At 38.2% G+C, this 10,359-nt stretch overlaps 1 protein-coding gene across 1 annotated transcript; it reads left to right on the top strand.

Annotated features, from left to right (window-relative positions):
- The first annotated feature begins 1,169 nt into the window (after window positions 1-1,169).
- Window positions 1,170-3,789, top strand: LOC141392507 (uncharacterized). The gene is made up of 4 exons (XM_073965444.1): window positions 1,170-1,374; window positions 1,879-2,400; window positions 2,907-3,388; window positions 3,766-3,789. The coding sequence occupies exons 1-4, from the start codon at window positions 1,170-1,172 to the stop codon at window positions 3,787-3,789; spliced, it is 1,233 nt and encodes a 410-aa protein (XP_073821545.1).
- Window positions 3,790-10,359: the final 6,570 nt, after the last annotated feature.

Raw genomic sequence — 10,359 nt, 5'->3', positions numbered from 1 at the left:
TCTTGTAAAATCCGTTTACATTACGATGTTTATGCCGTCTGGAGGGTGTGGCATTTAAGAAAGGTCGAGGTTAAACAGTTCCGGAGATATCATCCTGCCTTTGGGAACTTCCTATTTCACTCTACGTGTTCTAGACTTCTTATTTATAAATTCCACAAATGACTGGTGTCCACATATATATGTGATTATCCAACGTTTTAAACATGGCTGGAGGGTGGTCTTCTCAATATCTTCGAACAGCTTGGTATTGTTGACGATATCGAAAGTTTTCGACCATGACTGTTCGGTCGCACAGCCTTTTCTGGTTCAGTCCTCTGGGAAATTTGGTCCGATTTAATATATTTGACCCAGCAAGATCTCTCAGGGAATATGCAGCTCACTGAAGCGGTGATTAGTAAATTCTCTGAACCCTTGCCAATCGGGAGGTCTATTTACTGTGACGATGACAGGAAGGGGGTCTGAGCCAAGGGAAATGACTGGTTTCCAGGATACGTCATTTATCGGACCTGGTGCAATCTCTTCTTATCAACGTGCGAAACGTGGAGCTGGGCAGCGCTATACCCTTGATAAGATGAGACTGGATGCCTGAAGATTACGAAATCACCAGTACGTATCCCACTGACGTAAATGGGGTTGCTCAGGGTTGGTAGCCTGGTCGTAAAACCAACTTACCCAAGAAACGGAAACAATGGTCTTGTTCCTGAACTGCAAGAATCTACTAATTTTTACTATTTTTTCCGATAACATAAAGGAAAAAATGTTATTGTAGTAAAAAATAGTAGCTTCTTGCAGGTTCTGGAACAGAGCATTTAATAACAAACCAACGGAATACAACGATGACGACTTTTAGCTTTCGAAAAAGGAATATGATTGGAACATGGAACGTTCGTTCACTTTCGGATGCATCGAGACTTGAACAAGTTTGCAAAGAAATGGACAGGTACAAAATTGATATTCTAGGACTCTCAGAAACACGGTGGCTTAGAACAGGAGACATGTGGACGCATTCTGGATACTACTTCATATACAGTGGCACCCAAGACACCAGACGGAACGGAGTAGGATTTCTTATATCTCGTAGTGCAAAGAATGCACTCCTAGGTTACAACCCTATCTCAGATCGCATTATCACCTCAAGATTTAAAACCAAGTTTAGAAATTTCACCATTATGCAGTGCTACGCCCCAACGGAGCCAGATGACGAAGAAATAAAAGATGACTTTTATCGAGAACTTGAAGGTGCAATTGCAAACACTCCCAAAGGTGATATACTAATGATTTTAGGTGACTTCAATGCCAAAGTCGGAAATGACAACACAAACCTACAGCATATTATGGGAAAACACGCGCTACCTTCAGATAGAAACGATAACGGTAAGCGACTGGTTGAACTATGCGGCAACAATGACCTCTTCATAGGCGGTACAAGGTTTCCGCACAAAAGAATACATAAGTACACGTGGGAATCACCAAATGGCAGTACAAGAAACCAAATTGACCATATGCTAATCAGCAGAAGGTACCATAATTCACTCTTGGATGACCACTCTTAGTGACCACAACTTATTAGTAGCACAAATACGATTACGACCATCTGCTATTGAATCCCAGAGGAAACGTAACACTAAACTAAATATAGAGGGTCTGGAGAATGGCGAGATGCGCCATAATTATGTTTCATGTCTAAACAATGAACTTTTAAAACACAACCACCCCCATACGTTAGAAGATGTCACCCACGCCTGTAGGATAGCAGCAGAGAAAACGATTGGACTAAAGAATAGGGAAAAAAGCCATGGATTAGCCCTAGAACATGGGAAGCTATCGAACGAAGGAGAGCACTTAAAAAGGATCTAATAAACACAAAAAATGCTGCAGAAAAACTTACCAAAAAGCAACAATATACGGAAGCTGAAAAACAAGTCAAGCAATTTGCAAAGGAAGACAAAAATAATTTCATAAACGTAGTGGCAGCAGATGCTGAAATCTTTGCTCGACGTAACAATCTGAGAGGAGTTTATACTGCAATAAAACAAATCACAAACAAAAGGCCAAACATACCGCCCCTCAAAGACAAGAACGGACTCCCTCTTACAACAATTGAGCATCAACTTACACGTTGGACCGAATTTTATAAAGACGCCGATGATAACAGTACTGTCCAATACCAGCCAACGGAACAATCCCGAAACAGCCCGCCGCACAACATAAATGTAGCACCACCAACGAATGAGGAAATATCCAGCGCAATTTCAAAACTCAAAAGTCATAAAGCCGCAGGACCTGATAATCTACCCCCGGAACTTTTCAAATACGCCGCAGATGTCTTAACCACCATATTACAACCCATCGTTAGCGAAGCATGGTGTACTAACAATATACCATCGAAATGGAAAGAAGGTGTCATTATCACAATTCCAAAAAAAAAGAAGATCAAAGCTCATGCGGAAACTGGAGGGGAATCACTCTCCTAAACACCATCCAAAAGGTTCTAGCCTTTATAATACTTGACCGAATCACACCAGTATTAAACCCACAATTGAGGCGCGAACAAAACGGTTTCCGACCACAGAGATCATGCACTGACAATATAAACACACTCCGAATCGTTGTGGAACAGTCCGTAGAATTCAGGTCACCTTTATATCTACTATTTGTGGACTTTGAACGGGCATTCGATAATCTCAATAGAGACGCAATATGGGATACCCTAACTGAATATGGGCTCCCTAATAAAATCATTGATATTATCCGCGAGCTCTACACAAATGCAGAATGTAGCGTGCGATTTAAACAAAAAACTAGCCCAAACTTTACCATTCGCAACGGCGTCCGCCAGGGATTCGTCTTATCCCCACTTCTATTTATACTTGTGCTTGACAATGTCCTGCGCAAAACAAATTCAGAAATCGAAGATGGCATACAATGGCGTCCACATGAAAAGCTAAGCGACCTTGATTATGCTGATGACATTTGTTTCACGAGTCATTCCATCGCAGGACCCAGAGCTAAATTGGAACAGCTATTACAAAATGCAAAAACGATAGGTCTCAAAATTAACATGAAAAAGACCAAACTCATGCGCCTAAAAACTCAAAACACTTCCCCTTTGACTGTAATGGTGGACAGCACACCCACTGTCGTGGATGACGTCGACAGCTTCTGTTATTTGGGGAGCATAATCACGAAGGACGGGGGTGCCGATACTGACGTACAAAGCCGTATCAATAAAGCTAGAATTGCTTTCCACAACATGAGGAAAATATGGTCATCCCGCAACATCAGCAGAAGTACCAAGCTGCGTCTATTCAACACAAGCATCAAACCAATACTACTTTACGGATGCGAAACTTGGAAGGTGACCAAAACCATTAATCAAGCTCTGCAGGTATACAAATGCTTACGAAGAATATGCAATATTTTCTGTAGAAAGGGAAATAAAAAGGCGAAAATGCAGATGGATAGGCCATACACTCAGAAAAGATGACACTGATCTAAATAAAATGGCCTTCGAATGGAATCCCCAGGGTACAAGGCGCAGAGGACGTCCCAAGATGACATGGATACGAACAATTCAGGCAGAAAGCAAGAACTTCGGCACATGGCCAGAAATACGAAGAATTGCCCAAGATAGACAACGTTGGAAAGAACTAGTTTCCGCCCTATGTTCCGTGTAGGAACGACATATTTTTAACAAAAAATTATACATGCAATGTTCAAATGTACATATGAATGTGTTTTATAATTGTTAAATAAATGTTGCAGGATTCCACCGAGTCAATAGAATAAGCCGCCGTAGGATTATATGTGTGATACGTTGACAGCCGCTGGTCGAATCACTCGATTTCGGTCGAATCCGGTACAGAGTAGCCAAACCAATGGGATTGCCTTTTATGTCTATGGTCTTAATTAATGTTCATGGTCTTCAATAGATAAAGACAACCCGGCTTGTCATCATCGTTCTAAACAAGTTATGAATTGGTCATGAGCGCGTATGCACAATGTCTTGTCTCAATTACGTTGATCATACGACTAAGTTAACCTGGATTGTTCAGAAATTCCAAATGTGTGTCTGTAGCTCCTCAATGTTGGAAGATTCATTGCGTATTTCACATGTACGTAAGTATGTGTGTATGTATAATGCTACAACTGACAAACAAACCAATCGATGTTCAATTTCTATAAACAAAAAAAAACCTGAAAATGTCTAACACACGCTAGGCATCCTTTTGAAAACGACAACCGACAAACAAGCTTTTGTTCCGAACAACCTACGTACTCCAATCGAGTATACGAGATTCGTTTGGTAGAAATAACAGAGAGTTTATTGTGTTTGAAGTTAAGTAAAAGATATTGCGTACCTCAAGGCAACCTCAAAGTATAACATACATACATACATCTATAATCAAACATATGTGTGTATATGTACATTACTTATAAACATTGTAAAAGTACTGTATCTGAAAGGATTGTACATACATACATATATGTATGTATGTTGTGTACGGTTGTCTTGGCAATGTAAACAAACATCCACTGTGGAATGGCACCGAGCATTTTGATGAGCACTGAAGATTTCATAGAAATGATAATATGGAAAGGCCTGGCCGAACTGTATTGAAGTGAATAATAACAATTAGTTTCCTTTCATTTATGACCGTATAGGCTCTTCCTCTTATTACAGAAGTAGTATATCCCAACTGATAATACTCCCCTCAAAATAGCTTATATGGGGCGTTATCGTAGTTCTTTCCAAAACATGGACCAATATTTACAAATTTCGAATTAAGCTTTTGAACTCGTGGCAGCATATCCCGGATTGAAACTTTGACAAAAAAGCTCTCGAAATACATAAAATTGGTAAATACCAGTTAGACTTAAACCTGGATATATGTATATTTACAGTTTGTTTGCGAGTAAGTTTTCTACCTTTTTGGGAACACAGAAACCCAATTAACGACCAATTTGATAGAAAAATGTGATTAAAATCTTCAAAAAACCTTAAATGGTGGCTAAGGTTTATATGGGCTATAACTTTTGGTAAACCTATGTATACTGCCTGATTTTTTGCAAATGATGTTTTGTACCTGTCAGGGACGTAGCCAGGATTTCATTTCGGGGCCCCCCTGACCAAAATTTTGAAAGTTCATGTTAGCGAAAATTTCTTATTTAGCAATTATGTAAACCTTATTTTATACGTATATTACTGATGAAATAATTTTCGTTACTATTTTTTTATTAAAATGACGTAAGACTTCTTGGTAAATTTCCCCTTGTTTCCAGAAATTCTGACAATATATCAGAGTTAATATATATTCAAAACAATGAATATATTAATAATCGCATATACTTTTGGGTGTATCATTTATCAAATTCTGTGATATTACTTCGGTAAGACCAAAAGAAAGAGTATACAATCCGAAAACCTTAGAAATATCTTAACATTTAATTTTGTTGTTTACATGGAATGTTGAGGACCTCGGCTTTCCACTCCAATTTTATTGAGTAACTTATGAAAGGAAAATGGGATTAGTAGAGAATTGATTTATGCAGAGCGAAGTTCGGATAACATACCGTTATCCATCGTTTTTTATACCCTCAGCCTCTAGGTTAAAGAGGGTATTTACACTTTGATAAATGTGCCTCATCGAAATAATGGTTTGTTAGTATGTTTGTACGATATCCGTTTCAGACAATTTTGAGTCGATCTAGCAATGTTCGTCCGTCTGTCTGTCTGCCTGTCTGGGTGGCTGGCGCGCACGATAACTCTCGAACGGATCAATCGATTCTTTTCAAATTTTGGGTATCGAAATATTTTGTCCAGGTTTGATTTAAGTTCGAAGATGGGCCATATCGGTCCACTCCTTCAGGTACCTCCCACACAAAAGTTCAAAAATGTTCGGAAAAATTGTCCGCACGATAGCTCTTGAAGGGAGTAAACGAATTAGTCCATACTTTGCACATCGTGACATTTCTACCAGACATAGATGAGGTTCCAATATGGACCCTATTGGTCCACTCTTTCGGGTACCTCCCCCACAAAATTTTGCTTAAGTGCAGTTTAAGGCCTGCTCTCGAATCGCTTTGATTTTTGTTGCAGCGACTTGTATTCAATACTCCCATTACGACGATATAATTTTTATCAGGAGCAAGTCCATACTTCCTCAGAAATCAGCAAAAAACTGCAAACAACCCATATAATACCATGTGTCGTAGTTGGAGCGCACGATAACTCTCGAAGAGATCAACATATTTGGTTCCAATTTTGGGTCTTTCAATATTTTGTCCAAACTTAGTTTAAGTTCGAAAATAGACCATATCGGTCCACTCCCCCCACAAAGGTTTAAAAATTTTCCCCAAGATTGTGGGCATGATACTCTAGGAGAGAGTAACCGAATTGAGCCAAACTTTGCTATTGGTAATATTACTTTCAGGCATAGATCGGGTTCTAATATGGATTATATCGGTCCACTCATTTGGGTACCTCCCACACAAAAGTTGTAAAAAATATAGTTTAACAACTCCTCTCTGATCTTATTAATTTGTGATGCAGCAGGTTGCACTTGCGGCCCCTGTTACGACGTTGTAATTTTTTTTCGTGGGCAAGTCCATACTTCCTGAAATAATGACCCAGAAAGGTCCAGAAAATCCTACCGGCACCACCTAAACTGGCTAATGTGTAAAATAACCCTTTAAGAGAGAAATCGATTTAGCTCAAACTTTGTAAATTGAAAAGTAAAATTGTAATATATTTAAATTCAGAAAATTAAGTACAACATTTTTTTAATTATATAGTCTGTAAGGAAAATATAAGACTAATAAAGAAAAAAATTTATTTCCTACAGATTTGCATTAGGTCCGAATATGTACTACATCGGATCACTTCTACGGGTACACCCTACCCAAAGTTTGGAAAAAATGCACTCGTCTTGGATCATTCTGAATTTTGTTGCAACATGTAGTTTTTGCGGCCCTTTCCATCTTGGAAAATTTTCCCAACAGCTAAAAAACCTGTAGAAGTATTGTGTTAATTTTTTTTCTTCGGGTACGTGGCTGAGGGTATATCTCTGTCGACTCAGCTGACTGATACTTTCTAACTTGTAATATTTACAGGTAGATCTAGGAGTTATATTAATAAAGAAAAAAAAGCCGAGAAAATGGTCAATATTTCATTTTCGGAAATTCAGGTGTTCAATCGTTGTTATTGTCATAAAGAAACCAATTGTAGTTATTTCCCTGAATATATTTTGGCGCCCAATCGTAGATCTTATCACAAAGAATTTGTGTATTTCTTGAGAGAGAACTAATGCTGAGCAATAGTGCGTCTATCCATCATGAAATTCTAGCACCCAATGGGGGTATGTAAATGACAAATTATGTCGCCCTATCGTGCATCTGTCAATAGACTAATTTTGGCGTCCAATCGGACTTCTCTTATAGAAAATCTGGTTTCCTATCGTGGATCTTCTCATAAATTGATAAGGAACAAGGAAAATTCTGACAACCAGTATTGAATTATTTTAAAATGAATGTCTGGCGCCCAATCCAAGGTCTATACATGTATGCGTTCTTTAAGCAAAAATCTATAAACTCAATTTTTCCCAATCTACCAAAATGTGCCTCATCGAAATAATAGTTTAAGGACCAAAGTGTGTTTGGACGAAATGTGTTTCAGACAATTTGGAGTTGACTAAGCTATGTCCCTTCGTCCAGTCCATTTCTTCAGGTACTTCCTCCGCAACACTTGTGATCAATGATACAAATCCATATGTGGTTGGCAAGTTCATACGTCCGAAAATGGCTATAAAATTCTGAAAAACTCATAATACATAGTTTTTGGGTTAAAGGATTAAAATTGTTGAAATTTTGACCAAGAAGGATTTGGTTCCGACCAGTTTTTTTATTTCTTTTGTCGTCACAAAGTCCTTTGCCGAAGAAGGAAAACGGAATATTCCTAGAAATGTGCATCCATTAAAAGCACTTCCAAAAATACAATTATTGGGGGTTTCTATGACGTTTTCTTCTGGTTTTATTCAAAGAGTAATCGACAGAGAAATCCCTGAAGATGAAGTTCAATGTAATTTCGAAATATTGGAAATAATATGCAATAAATAAACTGTAAACTAATTGAATTCAAGCTCAATAATCTTGATTTTAACAACATTCGAAAGGTCGAAAAAAAAAATAAAAATACGACAGAAACATGTTTTTGTCCCACATATATTTACTAGTTTGTAGCAAGAGATCAGTTTCAAATATTCTCAACGGAGGACACTGCTGGAAAATAAATTATATCATAAAAATGGTTGACATAGTTTTTTTGCAAATGTCAAGCGTAATAAAGAATTTGTAATTGTTATGATGTTCAAAATAGTTCATTACAAAAACGTGTTATAGCAAATATACAAACATTTAACACCACAAAGATTAAGCAAAGATTTTATCTTTTATTGTTGAATAGCTCTTATAATAAATTTCTTATAATAAATTTTATACCCCAACGAAGACTAAATATAAAATTTCAGCCATGTCGGTGGAATATTGAGGCCACAATATGAGAAAACGTGGTTCTATACCAACAGTTTTCAGATGGAAAATGTTACACCTCCAACAAAGACTAAATACCAAATTTCAGTAATTTCAGTGGGATATTGAGACCACGACCTTCAAAAAATCGGAGGTACTGTGAAGGCGTGGACCAATAACGACAAATTTCAGGTGTAAAGTTTTATACTTCCAGCCGCAAATCGGGAGGTACCGCTCAATTGAAGTAGAAAGTTTTATACCCTTAACGAAGACTAAATACCAAATTTCAGCCATTTCGGTGGGATATTGAGGCCACCAACTTCAAAATACCGATAATCGGGACATACCGCTCTATGTTAGCTATGGACACAAATTTCAGGTGAAAAGTTTTGCACCCCCCATCGAACAATAAATACCAAATTTCAACCATTTCGGTGGGATATTAAGGACACAACCTTCAAAATACCGAAAATCAGGAAATACCGTTCTATAGGGGATATATGAAGACGTGGACCTATACCGACAAATTTTAGGTGGAACGATTTTGTGCCGCCAACGAAGACTAAATACCAAATTTCCCATTTCGGTAGGATATTGAGGAAACAAACTTCAAAATACCGAAAATCGGGAGCTACTGTTCTATGGGGCTATATGAAGGTGTGGACTTATACCGACAAATTTCTGATGGAAAGTTTTATACCTCCAGCGAAGACTAAATACCAAATTTTAGCCATTACGGTGTTATTATGGGACTAAAACCTTCAATATACCGAAAATCGGCAGGTGCCGTTCTATGGGGGCTATATCAAAACGGGGACCGATATGGCCCACTTTCAACACCAAACATGCTAGAAGTAATTAAAACTTCTATACCAAATAACAATGCTCTATCTTAGAAATAGCGAGCTGTATCTTGATTTCAACAGACGGACGGATTCTCAACAAAAATGGAATAACTAATTTCTTTTTAGGTGCAAACTTTATTCGACCACGGATACCCAAAATGCACAAATTAGGTCAAAAAATTTACGTAAAAATGTCTTCAATCTGTTTATGTCTTTATATGGGGGCTATACCAAACCGAGGACCTATATTGGTAATTTTTAGTGGAAAAGTTTTTTGGAAACTGTAGCTAAAACCCTCAAAATACCTTAAATCTGGAGGTACCTTTATATGGGGGATATACCCAACCACAGACCAACAGATAGGTCCATATCTTGGCAATTGGTACCGTTATATGAGGGCTGTACCAAAACGTGGACCTATATAGTCCATCTTCGAACTTGACCTGCCTATGGAAGACAATCGGGTGCAAATTTTTTGCATTCTATCTTTAATATTGTGGACACAAGAGTGATTACAACAGACGGACGGACAGGCGGACATGGCTACATCGTCTTAGAATTTTATCCTGATCAAGAATATATATACATATGGTCGCAAAAGATTAGATCGATATTTATAAAGAAGGTGCAGTTTACGCGCTGACAGATGTACTTGAAAAATACAAGGCGGACGTAACTGTCATACAGGAAATACGATGGATTGGGAAAGGCGTCACGACAATACCTAATGGTGACGCACTGCATTATAGCTGCCATGACACAAAGCATGACATTTAATACAAGAAGATGGTATTGAATGTATACCACCCGGCCAAGATGAGATAAAGTCAGCAATAAACCGGCTGAAGAATAATAAGCCAGCAGGAGCTGATGGCCTACCAGCCGAGCTGTTTAAAACTAGTGTTGGGCAATCTCGTTCACTGAGCGGATCGATCTTTTTCATTCCGTTCACCAAAAAGATCCGGCTCGTTCACTTCGTTCGTTGGCT

The sequence above is a fragment of the Musca autumnalis genome, unplaced genomic scaffold, assembly GCF_047663935.1.
Source record: "Musca autumnalis isolate F117 unplaced genomic scaffold, ASM4766393v1 scaffold_2, whole genome shotgun sequence".
Taxonomy (NCBI): Eukaryota; Metazoa; Arthropoda; class Insecta; order Diptera; family Muscidae; genus Musca; species Musca autumnalis.
This window is presented reverse-complemented; position numbering and strand designations above follow the sequence as displayed.

Coding starts and splice junctions, on each gene's coding strand:
- LOC141392507 (XM_073965444.1), top strand. CDS start 1,170: ATGCAGTGCTACGCCCCAACGGAGCCAGATGACGAAGAAATAAAAGAT. Junction 1,375..1,878: donor TTCAGATAGAAACGATAACG/GTAAGCGACTGG, acceptor AAAATGCTGCAG/AAAAACTTACCAAAAAGCAA. Junction 3,389..3,765: donor CCATTAATCAAGCTCTGCAG/GTATACAAATGC, acceptor TAAATGTTGCAG/GATTCCACCGAGTCAATAGA.